This window comes from Pongo pygmaeus, chromosome 11 (genome assembly GCF_028885625.2).
Source record: "Pongo pygmaeus isolate AG05252 chromosome 11, NHGRI_mPonPyg2-v2.0_pri, whole genome shotgun sequence".
NCBI lineage: Eukaryota > Metazoa > Chordata > Mammalia > Primates > Hominidae > Pongo > Pongo pygmaeus.
Genome location: NC_072384.2, coordinates 36,697,562 through 36,722,616, shown reverse-complemented (window position 1 = coordinate 36,722,616; position 25,055 = coordinate 36,697,562). Strand labels below are relative to the sequence as shown.

Genomic DNA, 25,055 nt, shown 5'->3' with positions numbered 1-25,055 from the left:
CACAATTCCTCTGGATTACTAAAAATTTTCCTAGATCTAATAATTCCACCTTTTGTTTTCTCATTAGTGAGTCATTAGCTAGAGTCATGGCTGGTTATAAAATATATAGGCAGTTTTATTGGTCTATTTTCTGTGTTTATGGCTGTTCTGAAATGCCTGATACAAGCTGATGCATGGGCTACTTTCTCATTGCCACATGTTTTGCATTACATACAATTCTAGAGTTGCTGATGGGATGATTGGCTCTACGGTCTGCCATGATGCGTATGTTTGCAATAAATAAGAATTTCTAAGCTGGGCATGGTGGCTCACACCTGTAATCCGAGCACTTTGGGAGGCCACTGGGGGAGGATTACTTGAGATCAGGAGTTCGAGACCAGCCTGGCCAACATAGTGAAACCCCATCTCTGCTAAAAATACAAAAATTAGTCAGGTGTGGTGGCACGTGCCTGTAATCCCAGCTACTCAGGAGGCAGAGGTAGGAGAATCACTTGAACCGAGGAGGTGGAGGTTGCAGTGAGCTAAGATCGCATCACTGCACTCTAGCCTGGGCAACAGAGCAAGACGCTGTCTCAAAAAAGAAAAAAAAAAAAAAGAATTTCTGCAGGACCTGAAGTTGAGCTGGTAGTAGATTCAGCTATACTTCTGATAGAAGGTGTTCACTTGCCTCTACCATTAGGACACTAGAATAAGTTTGAAAAGCACAGCTTCCATCACAGCCACGAAAATTTACTGGCTGAGAGATATATCAATAATTAGTGAGTGCCTCCTTCCTATTAGCATTTAGCAGATTCGAGAACTCCCTTTTTTCAAACTTCCATAAAATATTGTTGAATCTCTCAATCTTCATCTCTTCAGTTTCATTTCTCTTCTAAACCCACTTAACCCTGGATTCTGTCTACATATTTCTGGAAACCACTGTTATGAAGCAACAAACAAACAACAACAAAAACAAGAAACAAAGCCAAAGTCCTGGAATCTTTTATTCCTTATCTTTCAGGTCTAATCACTCAATGATAGTTCAGAGTATTGACTACACTTTCATTCTTGAAATATTCTTTCCAAGTTCCATCGTAACATATCTTTTTGTTCCTCACCCTCACCCCATGCCCCCACCTCTCTCTTGCCATATATTATTTATTTTTACTTGGTGAACTATTCCTCTTCTCTACCTCCCTTAAACTGATGGGGTTCCCCAAGGCACCATCTTAGGTTCGTCTCTCTTCTGATCCATTTGAAGAGTGTTAATTATCATACGTATTTCTTCAATTTTAAATGACTGTCTTCATCCAAGATTTCTTGCTCAAGCTTCCAATCCATAGACTGAAAAATCTACATCTAAAGAACCAATCACACTCATTCTCTTTACATCACAATGTTCCTTTCTCCTCTGTTTCTGAATTCTACCAATATCACCAAGTTAAAAGTTGGAATGCCCTGAATTATTCTGTTGAACCCCCTACATCTGATTAATGACAAAAGTATATCACCTCAAATGCATAAAGATTCATTGCATCAGTCCATTTGTTTCCATTCCAATGGATGTCACCCATATTTAGCCCCACCTGCAAATCTCCAGCGGAAATTACAGCAGATTCCTCCAAGATCTTGTTGCTGTCATACCTCACTACCTTCGATCTTTCCACCACATTGCAGTCAGAACCAGCTTTCAAAGTACAAATCTGATCAAATCACTGGTCTACTGAAAACTCTGCAATGGCTTACCATAGCACAGAATGAAACCTAGACTCCTCCCCTAGGGTCATCAAGGACCTATATGATTTGTACCCATTTGTAACTGCCTCTAGCCTACATTGTACCACTCTGCCTCTAGCATGTTACGATACAGTCATAGTGAGCCTCTTTCAGTTCCTAGAAATTACTTATTTTGCTTCTGGCCTTTGTGTGTTTACTCCAGAAATTTCCACAGTTTCTACCCTCCTTCCTTAGGTTAGCTAATGCCTACTTCTTCAGATCAAAACTCATGGGTTACTACCTCCAGAAAACCATCCTTGAACATGGAAGAATGGTTAGAGAAATGCAATGTTGCTGGCTTTGAAGATGGAGGGAGGGGAACATGAGCCAAGGATGTGCACAGCCTCTACAAGCTTGAAAATGAAAGGAAACAATTGTCCCCTGAAGCCTCCAGAAAGAAATGCAGCCTTATCAACATCTCATCTTTATTTAGCTCTGTGAAACACTACAGATCTGTAAAATAATAAATCTGTGCTGCTTTAAGCCAGCAATGTTGTGGTAATTTGTTACAATAGGATTTGTTTGAATACCACTCCCAATACAACAGCTACTATAGCAGAAGCTATACTGTAATTATCTCCAGTAAAAATCTCACCATATCTCCAATTAGATTGCAAGCTCTGTTAAGTGAAGATCATGTCTATTGATTCTCTTGTGGTATTACCAAGGTCTAGCGCACATAAGTGGTAAACAAAAAAAATTCATTGAATAATTGAGAAAAGGAAGTTGTAAAAAAAAGAAAAAGATAAAGATAAAGGAGAAGGAGGAAGGAGAAAAAAAGAGAAAGAGAGGGAGGAGGAGAAAAAAAGAAAAATAATGTTCATCTACAAGGTGACCAGAAGTTACTAGCAGAACAAATATTCTGTACAAATATATGCTGCCTCTATGTTTATGATATCCTTCTTAATTACATAGCATCACTGTTTGATGAAGGATTTAAGGAACTTAATGCAGAAATGGTTGTCACAATAAGAAACAAACTATCAGTGATCCTTTGATTATATACTAATCAAAATCAGCATTAACCTTTGGATTCAGAACAAGTTAATATTAAAAATCAATCCCTAGTACAATTCTAAAGACTTTTTCTTCCTTAAGTCAGAATATGTACTAGTTATCTAGTTATTCTAAATAAATATTTATATATTATATCTCATATAATATATATAAAACCTGGACAGGTTTTCTATCTAATAAACAGAATATTTTTGGCATTCTATAAACAATTGCTTTAAATACTATAGAGTTTAAAACCTGTGATGACATAGTTTGGGTACAAAATACAGAACGCTCAGTGAATTAAAGCCTCTTGTTACAAATGGACAAAAGAAAGTTAAATATCCTGTATGGCCCCATATTCAATGAAGTGGCTTGTATTTATGTTTGTTTATATGTTTCAGTGTGTGTGTTTATGTTAAAGAGAGAAAGAATCACATGGCTTTGGAGTTTGAGTCCAAGGCTTTCAGCAGCATTCATGTTAGAGACTGTTTATTGCATTTACTACCAAATTACTTAGGGATAACAAAATACAAGCATTAGTTTCATGACAATATACATAAGTCTTGAAAAGTGAAAATATTTCAATTCATTAGTGGGATTTTTTTCCAACAGTGATATTAAATGATTCATTTTACTGTTTTTTTTTTAAAAAAAAAAAACTCATGTATTTCATGAAATTGCTAACTTGTTTTGGTGCCACGTAGACATAAAGATACACAAAGGCCAATTAGCCACCTGAAAGTACAGCAGTTAATAATTTAGAAAAGAAATTTCAAACAGTCTTTTAGTATGAGTAATTTTTAGAGTTTACAGAAAAAATGTATAGCTATTTTTCAATATTTATATAAAAGGAACATTTTAAATAAAAGTCAAATTCATTAGAGTTTTAACAATTCATAACATAAATACTGCTGGTTATAAAATGAATAAATATCCTAGGATTTTCAATATTTTCCATTTTCATTATGTAGGTGTAAACTATCATGAATAAACTTTCAAGAAAAAAGAAAACAACTGGCCACTAATTAAAAACTTCCCTTCCCTCTACAGGAAATTCTCTCTCATCTCAAGTATATAAAGAGTTGCCAGAGTAATGGCTTCCGATGTATTATGTTTGTACAGGCAAACAAAGTTTCATTCATTGGCCCCTGAACTTCAACTATTCCTGTCACATACATTCTATCTCATTGTGTTGTTTTTCTATGAGAAATTTGTTGTATCTTAGAAACAAGTAATGTTGCATAAAATTATGTGGCACAAATTTTTGTGGAAGATAGGGCACGAAGTACAGCATTTCTTGTTTGGTGTTTCTGTTTATGGTTATGCATTTCACCTACACTTACAAATGGACTCCCAGTTTGTTTGCAGAAATCCTGTTAAAGGCTCTAGCAGATTACTTAAATCCATAATGGTGATTTAAATTCAAAATGTGATCAGGTAAGCAATGCATTCAGACAAAAGGGTCTTGAAACCAACAGAATTAGCCCTTCAAGTGCTCATGAAAACAAATGGTCATCTGTGCTTAATTCTTCAATGTCAACACCAATTTCATTATCTCAGTGATTATTTTGGCATTTTCCTTTGGTTCTTCATTTTCTGCTTATACAAACACATAAGAAGTTAAGAGAAGTTGTGGTATATTTATCTAGGCACGTAGTAAAATATACTATTGCATCAATTATTTGCATACTGCAGGCAAAAATTGCCCCAGGAATTCAATTAAACAATTAGTTGCTTTAATTCCCATTAAATTTTTGCAGCTGAAAACAGAACTCATAATTAATAATATACCACAAAAGCAGAATCAGTATATGTAATTTGATTTTTGCCTTACACTAGTAAAATTTTAAAATGTCAAATTGCTTATAAGATAATGGCAAAAGACAATGATGTCAGTTAGACCTGTTTTTGATAATCTTTCCAAATCAGTGATTGCCTTCAAGCTCACTGAGATCCTGGCATGATAGCACATGACAAACTTTGTCATTACCTACTCAAAAGAAGTTGGTGAATAAAATGCCTTTTATGACTACAAAGATTATAAAACTATATAGAGAGAAACTTGATAGCTATAAAACAGTTCACATCTTTCATTCATTTCGCAAATATTAATTGAGTACATGTTATGTATCAGGCATTGTTCTGAGTTTGAGGGTATGTATTAAGGAATGGAGAGAGAGGAAGAGACCTGATGCAAATTCCTGTCCTTTGGACCTCATATTCTACACAAAAGATCCAGAGATGTTCAGCTTGCCTGATGCTAAAGAGTAAAATGCACACTATACCTGTGAGCTGTCGCCGCCTACTTTTTGTGGCTTCACAGTTCGTGGAGCAGGGCGTAAACTTGGACCAAGCAGTGAAGGTGCAGTCTTCTCGACATGGGACCGTGCATTCTTGCACAAGGGGAGGCATGCCATTTGTCTGCTTGAGGCATTCCATCATTTCTGCTGACTGGTTGTCATCAGAGATGCATGAGACAGCTGAAAAAAAGCATGAAATCTTTTGTTATTATTTTGATTAAATCAGTCAGCTGCTGGTTCTTTGACAAGACAGCAGAATCCCCCAATGTTTAAAAACTTGGGTTTCACAAATGGTGCAAATGGTGTTCAACATAGCTAACCTTATTTCTCTCTGGAAATTAAATTTTTATTGTTGCCATTGGAGGTATTTGAGGATTTAATTGGTTTCATTATTAATCCAAACCCTGCATTGACAGCAACCAAAATAACTTCCAGTAATTTATTGTACTTCCTGCTCCTCAGCATCTAATCTCTAGAGATGATATAAAACTAAGAAAGGGAAACTATAAGAGTAAGATGAGAACACAAAAAGGACGAAACCACTTTTAAAAAATCACACAGACTCCTCCTAGATGTCATTTTTTTTTTTTTTTTTTGCTTGTTTAGATGGCACTTACAGAAGTAGACCTACACAGTCAGTATTTTCAAAGGAATTTCTGCTGTCTGTAAATAAACATTTTTCTCCTTATTAATTTTTAGGGACCAGTTAAAATTTTTATTTTTTTCAAGCACAAGCATAATCTATTCAGATCATTTCCATTGCAAATAGATTTTATTTTTTAAATTTTATTTTTCCATAAGTTATTGGGGTACAGGTGGTATTTGGTTACATAAATTCTTTAGTGGAGATGAGTGAGAATCATCACCTGAGCAGTATACACTGCACCATATTTGTTGTCTTTTATCCCTCACCCCCCTCCCACTGTTCCCACCAAGTCCGCAAACTTCATTGTATCATTCTTACGCCTTTGCATCCTCAAAGCTTAGCTCCCACATATCAGTGAGAGCATATGATGTTTGGTTTTCCATTCCTGAGTTACTTCACTTAGAATAATGGCCTCTAATCTCATCCAGGTCACTGCAAATGCTGTTAATTCATTCCTTTTTATGGCTGAGTAATATTCCATCATATATATAAAATATATCTATACTATATATGATCATATATATGATCATATATATATAGTATGTGTGTGTATATATATAGTATGTGTGTATATATATAGTGTGTGAATATATATAGTATGTGTGTGTATATATATAGTGTGTGTGTGTGTGTGTGTGTGTGTATATATATCTATCTCAGAGTTTCTTTATCTACTCATTGATTGATGGGCTTTTGGGTGGGTTCCACGATTTTCCTATTGTGACTTGTGCTGCTATAAACATGCATGTGCAAGTATCTTTTCTGAATAATGACTTCTTTTCCTCCGGGTAGATACCAAGTAGTGGGATTGATGGATCAAATGGTAATTCTACTTTTAGTTCTTTATAGCTTTTTTAGTTCTTTATAGCTTTTCAAAGTTTCTCTCATGCACTTTTTCAACTAGGAACTCTCTAGTCATTCCTTAAAATAATAATCATGAGGTAACCCATTTCTAAAATTTTGCTTAAATTTTTACTGAATTCTCTGGACTAATGCCATTTATTTTGTTTTATTTTATTTTTGAATGAATGCACAATATTTTGGTTCATCTTTTTCACTCTGGTTAATTATAGACTCTCAAAGAATATACATTTATATTCTCTAGATCAACATTTCTCAATCTTGGCACTACTGAAAATTTAGATTGGACAGTATTTTTTGTGGGTGTGTAAATGGGTGTTGTGCATGGTGAGATATGTAGCAGCATCTCTGGCCTCTACCCATTAGATGCCAGTAGCATCCACCCCTCTTAAGTGGTGACAATCAAAACTCTCTCCAGGCATTGCCAAATGTTCCCTTGGGGGCAAAATTGCCCCAGTTGAAAACACCTCTTCTAATTCCTAACCATGGATGTGTATGTGAATACACAGATTCCATGGTACCACTTCAAATCTTCCATATCAACATCTCTGGGTGAGAAACCAGGGAATATCTTTGTGTTTAAATGGCCCACGTAATTCTTGTCTACCCTGTCTACTGACTACCCATATTTGGCATGATGCCTTAGACATGCTTTGTGTTAATGGATATTTGCTGAATTCATCATTCTAAAGAAATCATAGTTTAGGATCACTTTTTTTACAGTTCTTTAAAATCTGCTATGTGAAAGGAACAAAAAGACCACAGCTTAGGATAATGTTGTTAAAAACTTTTTACATAAACTTCTCTTATGCAGGGTAAGTGTACATATGGGCTCCTTTCAGATGCCCATTCTTCTTATATTCTGAATTCAGTTCTTTATTCTGAGCACATCAGATAATATGTCTGTCTGAACACCATAAATCTATCTTTTTTTATTTTTATTTTTTATTTTTTTTTAGAACTGGTGAAAGCCAAACCCATCTAATGCTTTAGAACCAAGGAATTAGCTAAGATGACAATGGATGCACACACAATACTTTCCAGTTTGTACATCTGCTCTGTGGCAGGTGGAGCTATTCATTCATTCTGAATATTTTTTGTTTTTGTTTTTATCCACGTCGCAGGAACAAAATCCATCACACATCAAGCCAACATCACCTGCATTTTCTTTGTTGGGAATATTGCAGCCATTAATGATGAATACAGCAAGACATTTTATCTCAAGTAGGGTACAAGCAAATGTTCTTTGAATTGCTTGTTTAGATAACCAATTTAGAGTTAATTTAGAGAACTTTTATCTTGCCAAGTTAATTTTTTTTCCAAAATGACAATGCACTGAATAACATGAAGACACATTTTAAATACTTTCAGAAGCATTGCTATGTGAAATTTAAACCTTTTTTTTTTTTTTTTTTTTTGAGATGGAGTTTCGCTTCATTGAACAGGCTAGAGTGCAGTGATGCGATCTCAGCTCACTGCAACCTCCGCCTGCTGGGTTCATGCAATTCTCATGCCTCAGCCTCCAGAGTAGCTGGGAGTACAACTGTCCACCATGCCCAGCTAAGTTTTTGGTATTTTTAGTAGAGATGGGGTTTCATCATGTTGGCCAGGCTGGTCTCAAACTCTTGACCTCAAGTAATCTGTGCACCTCTACCTCCCAAAGTGCTGGGATTGCAGGTGTGAGCCACCAGGTGCTTGACGTATATAAATAACATTTTTTCAATTATAATAAATTATTTTAGAATATTTTATTCACATAATTTCTTTTGAATATGTTCATAATTTAAAAACTATGATAAACCAAATTGAATGATGTTTTCAAGTTCTAGAAACTATCTAAATTAGAATGCACTGCATTTACAGAGATCGATATCGAACTTTTCAAATTAATAAAGGAAAGCATAAGAAATTAAGAAAGAATAGCTATAGAGTAGGGTGGAATTCACACATATTGTAGTCAAATGGCAATAATTGAAAATTTCAAGTCTAAACAACGAGCTATGTGAACTAAGTAAGTTATTTAATTCTTCATGCCCTAGTATTTTCATCTTTAAAATGAGTATCCCAAGACTATAACAAAGTCTAGTGAGAATTCTTAAAACAATGTCTCACACTAAGGAGCTTGATAAATGCTATTAAATATTACTATCCTTTATATTTGTTTTTAAATAAAGCAGGCTGATCATTTTCCAAGCAAGTATGTGTACACACGTTCTCCTCACCATGCCTCATTTGTTTCTTGGTCATCCTTAGTATGTGAAGAATAAAGGTAAGGAGAAAATATTTTTGCATCTTTGCCGGATTTGGTGCTAGATTTGTAAGCATCAGTGAACCAATAGCTCAGATATGGTGAAGACACATTCACTGAATTAACAGGGCTGTGTAGAGCAAATCAGTTTGTTTTTCTTTATCAATTGGTATTGTAAAGTAGTTTAATGGAGGCATTTGGGTTTTCTAAATGCCACCAAATGCATGCAAAGTTAGGACATGATGTTTGACAGCACCCACATTAGCCTGAAGACCACAGCTCTCTTAATGATAACCCAAGGATGAAGGCCATTGAAAAACTGCAGAGTTGAAGGAAAAAAAAGAAAGAAAAAACTCAACAGCTACAGATCATGCAATCATCAGTTCAGACCAGGAATTAGTTTTCAGGTGTCTTCTAGTTCAGAATTCTAATTTATTTTCAAGTGTGAAAAGATCACTGGAAATGAAAACACTAAAAAGTTAAATGAAACATTTCCTTGTTGGGAATGTTCTAGTATAAAAGTAATCATTTTATTCATAAACATTAATTGAATTACTGTGCATTGAATTATACTAGAGGGTATGAAAATACTAAAGAAATAGCAAGCAGGAAGGCTGCAGGACTGGAAAATCAGCAAAGCGCACAAAACAAACACACAAAGGAAATTAGAAAAGAAGACATTTAGCATAAATGGGGATAATAAGTAACCACAGGTACAACCCAATTCAGAGGTCCCTTCCATTGCACAACTCCTGGGGAAAGAAATTTTAAAAACATATTAATTATACATTACCTACAATATAATTCTGGGGCCAATATTAAAGATATATAGTGTCTTTAAATCAGAGAACATTTCTGAGGATTAAATCAGAAGTAGAAATCTACGGATAAAACTGTAGGCTTTAAGATCCCACTCCTGCTGGCCAAGGCTGAAGCACTGGGACTACTTCTACCTCACTGTGCTAACTCTTTGGCATGTCAGCGGTTGCCCCTAAGCCATTCAACCAGGGGCCTGAGGACTGCCCCACCACTTCCATCAGGGCTGGCAAATGCACCTGCCACTAGTGGGCCTGAGTACAGGCTTGCACTATCTAGCTCCACCTACCTTCTTCCCCTGCTCCAGGACACAGCACAGGATCCAGGCCCCTGGGGTTCCATAGCCCAATCCACCATGTGAGACATCTGAGCACTTCTTCCAGGAAAGAGAGGTTGGGCATAAATCCTACCACTATCACTGCAGCTGGCTCTAACCTGCAAAAGTCACCTACTGGTCTGAAGGCAAGCCCACACAGCCCATTAAAACAATTCCTAACACAAAAATCACAGTGATAAGGAAGAAGAAAAGCTTCTCATGACCACTGCCATCCCTCATTGCTTATGCCACCCCAGCTGCCCAAGAGGTCATGAGCCTGCTCATCCACCCAGTGTACCACTACTACAACTGCATTCAAGGAAGCTACCACACTAAAGCTATTTATAGCCAGGGGAATCATAGAGTCTTTGCAACGACATGTACCCAGAAGCAAAGCCAAATGACCCTACCCAACCATCATAGCCATATCTTCAAGAAAAAAGTGCTCCTCCCAATAAAAGTAAATTCACAAATAAGAAGCTACTGTTGCTCTAGATGCGCAGAAATCAATGCAAACATACAAAAAGCATGGAAGAAAAAACAAGGTATTATGACACCCTCAAAGAAACATAGTAATCCTCCACCAGCAATAGATGCTAGCTAAAAAGAAATTCTCAAAATGCCAGATAATTAAAAGTACATGTTTTAGAGAAGCCCAATGCAAGAGATGCAAAAGAAATCAGAAAACCAATTTAGGATATGAATGACAAAAACTAAGACAAAAAAATTAGAAAATCAATTTAGGATATGAATGAAAAAATCACCAAGGTGATAGATATATTTATTTTAAAAAAACCAGAAATAATAGATCTGAAAAGTTCACTGAAGAAATTTCAAAATACATTAAAAATGTTAATAGTAGATTAGAGCCAGTAAAAGATCTCAGGACCTGAAGACACATCATTTGAAATAATCTAGTCAGACAAAAATAAAGAGAAAATAATATAAATAATGAACAAAGCATTTAAGATGTTTGGAACTATGTAAACTGAATGAACTTAAGAGTTATCAGTATTTCTGAGGGAGAGGAAAAACAAAGAAGTTTAGAAACCTTATTTAAGGAAATAATTGATGAAAACATCCTTATTCTAGCTAGTGATTTAGATATTCAGATACAGAAGTCCCAGCAATCCTCAAATACACTGCAAAAAAAAAAAAAATCACCCTGATCATATCATCATCAGACTGTCTAAAGTCAAAAAGAAGAAAAGAATTTTTAAAGCAGCAAGATAAAAGTGCCTAGTCATCTTTAAAGGAAACTCCATCAGACTAACAGCAGATTTCTCAGCAGAATACTCACAGGCCAGAAGAGAATGGGAAGGTGTTTATAAACTGCTGAAAGAGGCTAAGTGTCATTCCTCATGCTTGTAATCCCAGCACTTTCAGAGGCCAAGGCTGGGAGATCATTTGAGGTCAGGAGTTCGAGACAAGCTTGGCCAACGTGGTGAAACCCCATCCCTACTAAAAATACAAAAATTAGCCAGGCGTGGTGGTGCATACCTGTAATCCCAGCTATTCAGGGGGCTGAGGTGGGAAAATCGCTTGAACCCAGGAGGCGGGTGCTGCAGTGAGCCAAGGTTGCACCACTGCACTCCTACCTGGGCAACAGAGCAAGACTTTGTGTTAAAAAAAAAAAAAAAAAAAAAACTGAAAGAAAAAACGTGCAGCCAAGAATTTTATACCTAGTGAGATCAAGCTCCATAAATAGAGAAAAATAAAGTCTTTCCCAAATAAGCAAATATTGAAGAAACTCGTTACTGTCAGACTGGTCCTACAAAAAATCTTTAGGAGTCCTAAACATGGAAATGAAAGGTTGATATTTACCACCATAAAAACATAAAAAGTATAAAACTCACAGGTCTTATAAAATAATCACACAAAGAAGGAAGAGAAAGGAATCTAATGGCAACCCAACAGAATTTCACCTAAAGACAATTTCACCTAAAGACAAATATGACAGGAGCAAAACCTCACATGTAAGTATTAATTTGAATGTAAACAGATTAAATTTACACTCCTTTTAAAAGACATAGATGGATTAAATTTATGCTCCTCCTAAAATATATAGATAAGCAGAATGAGAAAAAGAAAAGATGATCCAACCATATATTGCTTATAAAAAACTAACTTTCTCTCTAAAGACACATATGGACAGAAAGAAAAGAGGTGGAAAAGATATTCCATGCAAACAGAAACCAAAAGGGAGCAGAGTAGCCATATCAGATAAAATAGACTTTAAATAAAAAACAGTTTATGAAAAGACAAAAATGATCACTATACAATGATAAAAGGATCAGTTCAGTAAGAGGATATAACAATTCTAAATATATATGTACCCAACACCGGAACACCCAGATTCATAAAATAAATATTACTAGAACTCCAGAAAGAAAGAGACAGCAATACAATAATAGTAGGGGATTTAAACATCCTACTCACAGCATTAGACAGATCATTAAGACAGAAAAGCAACAAAAAACAATGAATGTGAATTGGACTTTAGACTAAATGAACCTAGCAGAAATTTACAGAACATTCTACCTAAATGCACCAAATGCAGAATACGCATTCTTACCAGGGCATGGAACATTCTCTAGGACAGACCACATTGTAGGTTGAAAATAAGCCTCAACAAATTTTTAGAAATCGAAATCATATCAAGTATCTTCTCAAGCCATAGCAGAATAAAACTAGAAATTGGTAACAAGAGGAACTTTGGAAACTATACAAATATGTGGCAATTAAACAACATATTCCTAAATGATCACTGGGTCAAGGAAGAAATTAAGATAGAAACTTAAACCATTTTTGAAACAAATAAAAATGGAAACACAACATACCAAAACTTGTTGGGTACAGAAAAGTAGTGCTAAGAGAAGTTTACAGCATTAAATGCCCACATCAAGAAAGTATAAAGATCACAAATTTAAAAACTAATATTCCATCTCAAGGAACTAGAAAAGCAAGAACAAACCAAACCTAATGTTAACAGAAGAAAAGAAATAAAAAGATCAGAGCAGAACTAAATAAAATAGAGTCAAAAGTAACAAAAAATACAGCAAAAGATTAACAAGAAAAGAAGTTGTTTTTTTTTTTTTTTTCAGACTGAATCTCACTCTGTTGTCCAGTCTGGAGTACAGTGGCACGATCTCAGCTCACCACAACCTCTGCCTCCTGGGTTCAAGTGATTCTCCTGCCTCAGCCTCCCAATAGATGGGAATACAGGCACGTGCTACCATGCCAGGCTAATTTTTGTATTTTCAGTAGAGACAGGGTTTCACTATGTTGGCCAGGCTGGTCTCGAATCCCTGACCCTTGTGATCTGCCCGCCTTGGCCTCATAAAATGCTGAGATTACAGGCATGAGCCACCATGCCTGGCCTGTTCTTTAAAAAGACAAAAAAAAAAAAAAAAAAAAACTGATAAACCACTAGCTGAACAAACCAAGAAGAAAGAAGATCCAAATAAACATAATCAGAAATGAAAAAAGGAATATAACAACTGATACCACAGAAATACAAAAGATAAACAGAGACTATTAAGAAAAAACTATATGCTCACGAACGAGAAAACTGAGAGAAAATGGATTAATTCCTGAAACATACAACCTCTCAAAATGAAACCAAGAACAAACAGAAATCCTGAACAGACTAATAAGAAATAGTGAGTTTGAAGCAGTAATATAAAGTCTCCCAACAACAACAAAAAGCCCAGGATCAGATGGATTCACAGATGAGTTTCACCGAACATATGAAGAACTGATATTAATCCTCCTGAATACAACAACAACAACAACAACAACAACAACACACACACACCCCATACCACACTACAAATATCCCTGGTGAACATAGATGCAAAAATCCTCATCAAAATGCAAGCAAATGAAATCCAGTATCACATCAAAAAATACACCATGATCAAGTGGGTTTCTTGCTAGGGATGCAAAAATGGTTCAACATACGCAAATCAACAAATGTCATACAGCACATAAAGAGAATTTAAGACAAAAACTACTTGATCATCTCAATAGACAGAAATAACATTTGATAAATCTAGCATCCCTTCATAATAAAAACTCTCAACACATTAGGCACAGATGGAACATACCTCAAAATAATAAAGACCATGTATGACAAACTGACAGCTAACATCATACTAAATGGAGAAAAGTTAAAAGCATTTCCTCTAAGAACTAGAACAAGACAAGGATATCCACTTTTACTACTTTTATTCAACGTAGTACTGGAAGTCCTAGACAGAGAAATCAGGCAAGAGAAAAAAATGAAAGGCATCCAAATTGAAAAAGATGTCAAATTGTTTCTCTTTGCAGATGACATGATTTTATATTTTGAAAAACATAAAGATTCTATTTAAAAAACTTAGATCTGATATATAAATCTAATGAAGTTGTAGAATATAAAAATATACAGAAATCAGTAGCATTTCTATATACCAATAATGAACTGGCTGAAACATAATCAAGAAGGCAATCCTATTTATAATTCCTACAAAAAAATTCTAAAAATAAATTTAACCAAGGAGGTGAACTAACTCTATAAGAAAAACTATAAAACAATGATGAAAGAAACGGAAGAGAACACAAATGGAAAGACATCCCACGCTCATGACCAAAAGAATTAACATTGTAAGAATGACCATACTACCCAAAGCAATCTGCTGATTCAATGCAATCCCTATCGAAATACCAACATCATTTTTTTCACAGAAATAGAAAGGGTAATCCTAAAATTTGTGTGGAGCTCAAAAGAGCCAGTTTAGCCGAAGCAATCCTGAACAAAAAGAACAAAGCTGGAAGCATCGCACTACCTGACTTCAAAACCCCAAACATCATCTCATTGGTATAAAAACAGAAACACACACTAATGAAACAGAATAGAGAATCTAGAAATAAGTTCATGTATTTACAGCCAATAGATTTTTGACAAAGATACTGATAACATACATTGGTGAAAAGGAACCCTTTTAAATAAATTGTGCTGGACAACTGAATATCCATATGCAGATGAATAAAAATAGACATTGTGTCTCTCACTATGTACAAAAAGCAACTCAAAATTGTTTAAAACCTAAGCATAAGATGCAAAAGTATAAAAATACTAGATGAAAACCTAGGGAAAACTTTTCTAGACATGGGTCTAGGCAAAGATTTTATGGGTAAGACCTCAAAAGCATGAACGAGAAAAATGAAAATAAACAAATGCGACTATATTAAAATAAAAAGTTTCTGCACAGCAAAGAAAACAATCAAGAGTGAAGAGACAGTCTGTTGAATGGAAGCAAATATTTGCAAACTATCCATCTGACAAGAGACTAATATCCAGAATATAGAAGGAACTCAAACAACTGAACAGCAAAAAAAAAAAAAAAAAAAAAAAAAAAAAAAATCACATTAAGAAGTGGGCAAACTATCTGAAAGGACATTTCTCAAATAAAGACAAACAATTGGCCAAGAGGTATATTGAAAAATAGTTAACATCACTTATCATTAGGGAAACTCAAAACCACAATGAGATATCATCTTATGCTAGTTAGAAAAAAAACTCTCTCTATATATATACATATAATTTTGTCATATATATTATTTTGTCATATATATATATAAATATATATATATATGGCAGATATATGGTGAGATCCTGGTGAGGGTGCAGAGAAGAGGGAACTCTTATACACTGTTAGTGGTAATGTAAATTAATACAGCCACTAAGGAAAACAGTATGGAGATTTCTCAATAAGCTAAAAACAGAATTACTATATGACCCAGAAATTCCATTATTGGGTATTTATCCAAAGGATAGAAAATCAGTATATCACCTCCATGTTTACTGCAGCCCCCATGTTTATTGCAGCAATATTCACAATTGCAAAGATATGGAATCAACATAAGTACATCAATGAATAATGGATAAAGAAAATGTGGTATATATACACAATAGAATACTGCTCACTCATAAAAATATAATTAAATCTTCTCATTTGCAGCAACATGGTTGGAACTGAAGGTTGTTATGTTAAGTGAAATAAGCCAGGTGCAGAAAGACAAATAATGCATTTTCTTACTCATGTAGGTGCTAAATAAGCTGATCTTATGGAGGTATGTAGTAGAATGAGAGTTACCAGACGATGGGAAGGATACGTGTGGGGGTGAGGAGGATGAAGAGAGGTTGGTTAATGGGTACAAACATATAGTTAGATAGGAGGGAGTTCTAATGTTTGATAAGAGACTAGGGCAACTATAGTTAATAACAATGTTTTCTATATTGCAAAATAGCTGGAAGACATGACTTGAAATGTTCCTGATACATAGAAATGATAAATACTTGAAGTGATATATACCCTGACTCAATCATTACACATTCTCTCTGTATAAAACAAAGTATCGTATGTACCCCACAAAAAATGTACAGAAATTATATATCAATAAAAAAAACTCAAAAAGAATTAAGGGTGAGTCTCCTTTTTTTTTTTACTGTTACTTTTGTTAAGTTATATAACTTATATATAACTTATGTAAGTTATATAATAAATATATATGTTATATAAATTATATAAATAATATATGTTATATATATTAAGTTATATAAATTATATAAGTTATATCAATGAACTCATCCATGAAGTGGGAGTAATAATACCTACCTTGCAGGATAAACTGATACAGATAAATTGCTTTGCACAAAACTAAGCACTGAGTACATTAGTACCTGAGCCCTGGGAAGTATGTACTATTATGAAAAAGCCTATTGAAAACGAAATGTAAGAAATGGTAGGAAAAAAGCATCTACTATCATCTGTCTTGGTTCTTGGCTCAGGAAGAATTTCCAAATTCCACCAAAGCCTCTTGAGCCCTAAAAGTATTACTAGAGCCTCTCTTACATGATAATGTTGAGGTTAGCAGTCTGCTGTAAACAATTACAAATGTATTGTGTGTGTGTGCGTATATACACACATATACATATCAGTAATCTGGCTTCTGGGAGGCCACAGTGATGTCGGTGACAGGCAGGTAGAGAGATAACAGTAGTACAATATTATAGTTTTCATAGTGGTGATAACCAATGGGAAACCTGGCATAGAAGGGATGTGTAATGGTTAGGCAGAAAAAAATATGGTATTACAGAGAATTTATCTGTCAGACATCTGCTGTTTAGTTGAACTCTTAAATTCTGGGTCCTTCAGATCATAGCAAATCATTCTCAGGACACAATCTTAGAAAAAATATTTATTTTTTGGTTCTTTCTGTTATTTTAATTACTATACTATACTATTGGGAAAGGTCTTTCCATTAGGATGGGGAAGACATTTATATACTTCTGACCCTTCTTGTTGTATATTTTTACCTGTAATGAATTTTTTAAGGGGAGGGACAATTTAATGCTTAATTATATTTCATTTATTTAACTTGGAATATTGTTGTCTTTACTGGAGGAAAATTGTACTCCTAGGTAAAATTATTTCAAATAGCTCTATAAGGATCTCATTATTGGGTATTGTTTGAAATTTAGCTATCTTATGCTCTGGGCAGAAAGCCCTCTGAGAAACTGCCTGGGGCAGCTGAGTATCCTTGTTAGGGAATGATGGAGAAGCAGGTGTTTGAGGTAAACCACTCAGACAAGAGTACTCAAATAACAGCAGTCACCTGGCAAGTGGGTGTGTCAGGGTGACCTGGAACCCTCCAAAAAATCTCCTTGATGACTAAGGCCACATATTCCTATGCAAAGTATCTAACAAGCTACATAACACAGAGAACTGAGTTCAGCTACTTCATCTTTTTCTTAATTGCTACACAGGATGAGCCTTGGGAGAAACGCACCCAAAATGGGAGGTCAGAGTGGAGAGAATAGTCATTGATTGCTTCCCCCTGTTACCTGATTCTTTTCAATTCTAGCAGCACGAAAAAGAATGCCCTGGCATAAATGTAAAATTATCTAAAAACTTAGCAAATGAAACAAAGCATGGATCTGTATGAATTCTCAGTGTGTCTCATAGTTAATTTTTTAAAAAGAATTGCTGTTAACAGTAGGATAGTCAGGCAGCCCTCTTAAGCTTAAATGATGTCTCAAATCAGCAGATTATTAACTATTACTAAATGGCTGGTCTTTTTGCCCTGGATCACCTCTAAACTTTGATAGTCAGACATGCAGTGATAAGTTTTGCTTCTTTTCAATTATGATATGAAGAGGGCAGGGGTTACTGGCCTTATGATAAGAAATGATAATCTTCTCCCTGGAAAAACTATAAAAGGCTGGAGCTTGCTACTTCAGATCATCACCTTCACCAAGGACACTGAAATTACTTTCCTGAAGTTGATTCTGACCAGAGTTCAACTCTAATAGTTAAAGAAAAAGGATAGAATTTATTTCAAGAGGTCATAATTTCCAGGAAATGGGGGTGACTTTCTTGGAAAATTGAGGGCCTCTACCTATAAAGCTTCCTGTCCTGCAATAGCAGGGGACCTCAGTTCAGCTGCACGGCTCAATTCACATGCATATCAAGTTGCTGAGAGAGTGGGAAGCAATTGCTCAGCTCAACCGATGTTCCTACAATGTGTTCTGTATGTCAGGCCCTGCACTAGTGGCCTAAGATACACAGATGAAAGAAACAGAAATAAAATTTCACTACACTCAGGCGGCTGCAAGAGCACAGCACTGGGACCCTGAGCATCAGCCAGTCAGTGGAGCCTTTCTGGAAGGAATGATGCACAAATGCTGAGTAGGACATGTCCCTTGAAAACAGCATGAGTTTGGCCAGGGGCTTGGAACACCGTGAAAGGTGTGCAGAGAAACAAGCAATGTGACAGACTTGTTTCCTGCTCATGCTACTCACTTCAGTAGGAACTTCTAAATTCCCCTTTGATAAGACTTCTCATATGCATAATGACATGTTCAGTGTCTAATTTAATGACACTACATCAGGCTGCCCACATGTCTGGAAATCATCGTTAAAATATAAGTGGAGGTAAGAACCACAAGTCCAAAGAGTTAAAGGTTATAATTGAAATTTTAAACGGTGTAATAAATTAGTTCTATTTCTGCACCTTCACAAATATACCTTCATAATGACTTGAAACCAAGATTTCATTAAAGAATTCTGGGATGACCTGGAGTTTCAGGCTGGAATATGGTGGCAGAAGGTATCTGGCCTTACTCCTTCTCTTCTCACCCCCAGCTTGATTCTGTTCCAGAAGAGACTTTTTTGCACATGCGTGTGGACACTGAAGTCAATCCTCCAATGTGCAAGTCACAAATTGGCCACCTTTTGTCCACTCCATGGCCTAAGATATACACACAGGCAGTGCAAGCTTTCCTTAGAGGTTAAGACTCAGAGTAGAGGCCCCTGCAAACCCTGGAAGCTGGCTCAAGACCACTGGGCAGAAGTTCCAAGGTGCCAAGTGCTGGGGAAAGAGTTTAGACAAGGGGCTGAGTGGGGGAGCATGGGCTCTGGTGAGGCTATCATCTGCCTTGTGATTCCTTGCCCAAAAATGAAGCATAGCAAGAAGGCCAGAGCAGGGGCATGGAGGCCAGGGCAGGTGCCCTCTTGCTGAACTGAATCTAAGGGCAGAACTACACTCCACTGCAATTATTTCATCATGGGGTGATACAATCTTCCTTAAGAGCTCCCTACTAGGTAATCATGAAAGGTAAAAATGCCAATTAACACTAGTTCAGTTCTGGCCACTTTAATTAGTTTCTTTCTTGTTTAAAATATTTCTTTGCAGGTAAAGGTGCAGTCTCTTTTAGTGACTTCCCCTTCTTCTCCCAAGATGGCACCTGGATGTCTGTGGCAGGCAGCAGGGGCCTTGGCGCTGCAGGAAAATTCTTTGAAGCTCCCTGGGTCTTTGCTATCCTCTGAAACGAGTGGCTGGAGTCCACCTGGTGACTGCTTGCCTTGGTGATATCCATTGCTGAAGTCTCAGGCTGAAGAACTCCAGATCCATTTCTCTCAACCTGGTCAGGTGCCTCATCCTCCAGCTGAGGAGGTCTCACCCCACCTCGGCACCTGTTGGGGTGAACCAGTTTGCAGGGGCCATGTGATGAGTGGCCCAGGAGTTCCAGGGTAGGATCTTCTGCTAAGCCTGCCAGCCAGCACCATCAGCTACCACATCCTCCTAGGGCAGTTTCCCCATGGGGAAACTTCTGGAGACTTTCTCTCCAGAGGGAGAACTCAGGGAGCACCTGAAAAGGCATTAAGTCCCTCCTTCTGCCAAGTCACTCCAGGCCACAACTGTAAGACGACAGGGCCCATGCCATGTTTGGAGTGGGGCCCTGTAGAGCACCTCTTCTCAAGATTCTAAACAGGAGATTGAGCAGACCCTTCCTTCACCTCTAGAATGAAAGTCCTGAGTCAGGGGAAGCCATGGTTCATGTTCCTTCTGTGCCACTTCCTTTCCCTACCCCAGTCTCTTTCCTGTTCCCTTCCTTCACCCATGCTGGCAGAAAGAGGAGAATTTTAATCCCTTCTGTCTGACAGAGACTTCCCTGGAATTACATCTCTCTTCCTCCTGAAGTGGCATTTATCCTGTCTCTTTCCCTGAAGTTATAATGGCAGACAGGTTGCAGAGAAAGAAATCTGATTGAATTAAGAATATCAATTAATAAGCATTTTTAAAAATATGAAGCCCGTAATCCATATGCTTTACCATGAGCTGAGTCCCAGGAGAGATAAGCCTGTGACTGGCTGGTGTCCTGAGGTATCTCCTAATAAGCTCCTGAGACACATTAGGATACTGCTAAATAGAGTAGTTGGAGTCTTTGAAGTCCACCTTGGAGCAGGAGGCAGAGGGTGTTTGTTCACCACATGCCTGGAGAGCAAAGCTAGGTATCAGGTGCCAAAGGACTTGGATGCTCTGCTGGAAAGCTCAACACCCTTGGTCCTTTAGTATAAAGAAGGTCCCACAAGATTTTTTAAAAAATGCTTATTTGTTTCAAGGGTGTATTAGTTTCCTGTTGCTGCTGTAACAATCCACAAATTGAGTGGCTTAAAAGAACATAAATGTATTTGTTTATGATTCTGGGGTCCAGAAATTCAAAATCAGTTTTAGCAGGTGTCAGACTCTAACTGAGGTCTGAGGGGTGCTGGTGGGCAAGTGGCAGGGAGCTGGAAAAACACTCAAGAAATCGTAGACAGTTTTGACATGGTTTTACTCTCTCTCTGGGCACAAGCAAGCTTGGGCATGTGCTTGGGTATGACCTATGGATGCAAGCCGTATGTACAGTGTTAGCAGGGTAATTATACATTTTACAGGCAATAATGACTCTGAGCCAAGCACAAGCTCATGTGGGTGGTCACTTAATGCACCTCAAATGGCGTGGTTACATAATGTGCGGAGTTATGTGCCTGCGCTCCAAACTCGCTGAGTCACACTGGACCAGATGTCTGCCTCAGCCTATTCTTGACTGCAGCACATCCATTTTCCTTACATTCCATCCCCAAGGCCAAGGGAGACTCAGGCCTTGGACACACAGGTCTGATGCATAGGCTTTATATTCCACCCCCTAGGCTGAGGGATTTTCTAGTGGGGAGATGCACCCACAGGGTGGAACCCTGGACTCAGAGGCTACAGCAGTAATACAGGGAGCAATAACTCCAGGTTATGGTGTGCAACCACCCCATGGTGACGTTACCCCAATGTTGCTTTATACATTAAGCCAGGTTATTTCCCTACCTTTAGGGGCACTGGGGCAGGCAACAACAGGTTACCATTTGTCCCATGCTTGGTTGGAGGAGGTCATCCTTCCACCTACAGGTCTTGTCACATGGCTTGGCCCCACATGGGTAGGTGGCCGACTAGCCACTTCTGTATTTTCCAGGTCGTTAACCACAAGGTCAAGCCTCATTAGAACATCCAGCTATTGGTACAGATTACCATAGGTGTCGCTTCCTTGGTGATCACCATCTATGCTGCTCTAAGTTCAGCCCATTGGTTACTCTATCCACACCTGCTATCAAACCATATGGTGTCAGTACTAGGCTGGACTTCAACAGAAGTCCAGGCAGCAGCAGCACCCTGGCTAGACCCATCCATATACCATGTCCCATTGGGAATTGGGGGATGCCCTTCCTTAAACAGTGAAGGCTCAGGGTCTAGGGGTGCCTCAGGCCCCATGGCCTTATTGTGCATTAGGACTACAGATCCCAAGACCTATTGCAACTTTGCTCCTAAGGGGCTTGTACTCAGTGTACTCTGCTGTTCTAAGTAGGTGCCCCACTTTGCTAAAGTGGATGTCTGCACCATCCCAGTCCAGGGGATAGTTATGCATGAACGCACCCATCCCACTATTGGGTAAGTCATCTGCATGATGACTGCAGCCCATCCTGCCATACTCTCACAAGCCTGAAGGGTGGCATACATAGCTGCTAGCTGTTTCTCTATCAAGGAATACTGGAGCTCAGCTCCCTTCCATAGTTGGGACCAAAAACCTACTGGCATTCTCAAGTGCTCCATGTGCTGCCACAGGCCCCAACCAAAACCATCCATGGTCACATGCACATCCTGCTCAAATGGGCACTCCTGGTCAACTACCCACAGGGCTTGTGCCTACTGAATAGCCCCCTTGGCTGCTAGGAAGGCAGTCTCAGCTGCATCATCCCAGTCTCAGGCAAGAGGAGTGTTGTCACTTCTAAATCTGCAAGAGAATCAGAGGTTAACATAACATTATCAATAAGACCATGACATACGGTGGGGCTAGGCATATAGCACTGAGGCAACACTGTGAAAGATCACTGTTGCCCTCCCATGAAGACAAACTGTTTCTGGCTCTCTAGAAAAAAAAAAATGCATTAGCCAAGTCCACCACATAGTGGTACTGTCCCAATTCAATCGTCAAGCGGTCCATCAAGTTCATGACAGACAGCACAGCTGCCAAGCTGTGTAAAACATCCACCCCCAGAATATATCTGCATTGATGTCTACCAGTGCCAGCACTTGCCGTACGTTGGTGGGAGACCAGTGGATCACTCATTTCACATGTGGCTTCCAGTTTTCCAGTGGCCAAGCACCTTGGTCAGTTCCCTCATCAAAGAGAAAAGGCTTTACACCCTGGCCTGGCTGCAGCACGTAGTCTTTGAGCTGAAGTGCCTGGGCGGGACTGGGTCACACAGCAATGTCCTTCCCCTACTTGGTCATTTTCTGGAATTGGTGTTCCAAAGACAACTGTCTCCACAAAGTTAAGAGTACTTCATTGGGCTGCTTATCAATTTTCTCTCAGTCAGCCCCAGCCAAAATCAAATCTATCTGCATCTGTGAGTGTGTCACTCATTAAGGCCCCATTTTCTCCCACTGGGGAGGGCCCCGCAGGTGGGGCATCTTCGCCTTCTTTACAGCATGGACCCCTTGGTACTGCTGATGGCCTCCAGGCCTGCGTTCACAGCAGCCTCTAATTCTTTTTCCAAGCTCTGTAGCCGGGCCTCCAGGCACCCCACCTGCACCTGGAGGTTCCCATTCACAGAAGCTTCTAACTGTTTTTCTGAAATATGTAGCCAGGCATCCAGGTGACCTGTCTGCATCTGGAGGATCCTCACCTCTGCTGCATCCCTCAGGGACTGGGTGTGTACTTCTCATAGCACGGTCAAAAATGCCCATCCAACTCTGCTGGCAAAGGTTCATTCCTTCTTGGTGCTCTGTGCTTCTAGCTGCTTCAGCGCCTTTTCCATGCTTGCAGGGGACTCATCTACTGCCACTTAGCTTTCCATCAGAGCCCATCTGAGCAATACGGCTGCCACCGGGTACCACAATCCATGTTGCAGCCAGATAGATGGCTGACCCGGAATCGGTGGGGACTGAAGGCTCACTCACTCTGAAATCCTGTCTGTGACACCAATTGTCAGGTTCTAACTGAGGTCTGAGGGGAGTCAAAGGGTGAGTGTCAGGTAGTTGGAAAAACACTCGAGGAATCGTAGACAGTTTTGACATGGTTTTACTCTCTCTCTGGGTGTGAGTGAGCCTGGGTACACGCCGTGGCACGAGCCACGGGCACAAGCCATATGTACAGTGTTAGCAGGGTAATTATACCTTTTACAGACAACAGTGGCTCCAAGTCAAGCACGCGCTCATGTGGGTGATCACCTAATGCACCTCACGTGGTGTAGTTACATAATGTGTGGAGTTGTATGTCTGCATTCCGAATTCACTGAGTCATGCTGGACTGGATGTCTGTTTTGGCTTATTCTCGACCACTGCACATGCATTTTCCTTACACCAGGCTAATGCCAAGGTGGCAACGGGTCGGGTTCCTTCTGGAGGCTCTAGGAAAGAATCTGTTAACTCACCCTTTTCAGCTTCCAGAGGCTGCCTATACCCCTCACACATAACCCCTTCCTCCCTCTTCAAAGCCAGCAGGGGAGTGTCTTCACATCCCTTTCCATCTGTCCCTCTGCTTCTATAAAGTCACTTCCATTCATCCAACTATTGCAGTTCAATTGTTAGCTTATGAATAAATGAAGACAAAAACATTTTCAGAGGAATACTGGTATTGAGAAGGGAGTGGAAACAGCTAGAAGGGAGAGTCCTATGTCCTGGAAAAGAAGACTAACTGTATGCTGTCTTTTAAACAAATGCATTCTTGACCTCCCAGGCTCAAGCAATTCTCCCAATGAGTAGCTGGAGCTAGATTTGTGCACCACCATGCATGGCTATTTTTTATTTTTTCTATTTTTTGTAGAGATGAGTTATCACTTTTTTGCCCAGGCTGGTCTCAAACTTCTGGTCTCAAGTGATCCTCTCACCTTGGCCTCTAAAAATGTTAGCTTTACAGGTGTGAGCCACTGTGCCTGGCCCAAATTTGTCTTGTTGACTCTACAATGGACACATGTGCTCTAAAAGTCTACCAGAAGCAATGGCAGCCCTGGATCACTCCCATATTCCACCTGAAGCTTAAGAGCAAAGAATTACCAGAGTTAGGACATGCATTGGTATCGCCAATGGGATGTTGTTTGCAACAAAGTCTTCCCAATTTACTTGTGCATCTATTACTTGGGCTGCAGGGAAGAGGATGAATTGCTTTCATCTTCTCACCAGGTAGAGAGCTGGTGTGGGGAAGGGCACGAGCCCTAGTAGCACAGGAGGAACAGGGAAGGTGGACAGCTAGTATTA

General features: G+C 38.5%; 1 protein-coding gene across 5 annotated transcripts in view; it reads right to left on the bottom strand.

The window, feature by feature from the left end:
* Positions 1–25,055, bottom strand: part of THSD7B (thrombospondin type 1 domain containing 7B) — a 906,384-nt gene that overhangs the window by 267,319 nt on the left and 614,010 nt on the right. For all 5 annotated transcript variants that reach the window (XM_054478924.1, XM_063647426.1, XM_063647428.1 and 2 more), the window contains one exon: positions 5,040–5,234. In XM_054478924.1, coding sequence (XP_054334899.1) covers positions 5,040–5,234 — 195 coding nt within the window. The remainder of the gene's footprint in view (positions 1–5,039; positions 5,235–25,055) is intronic.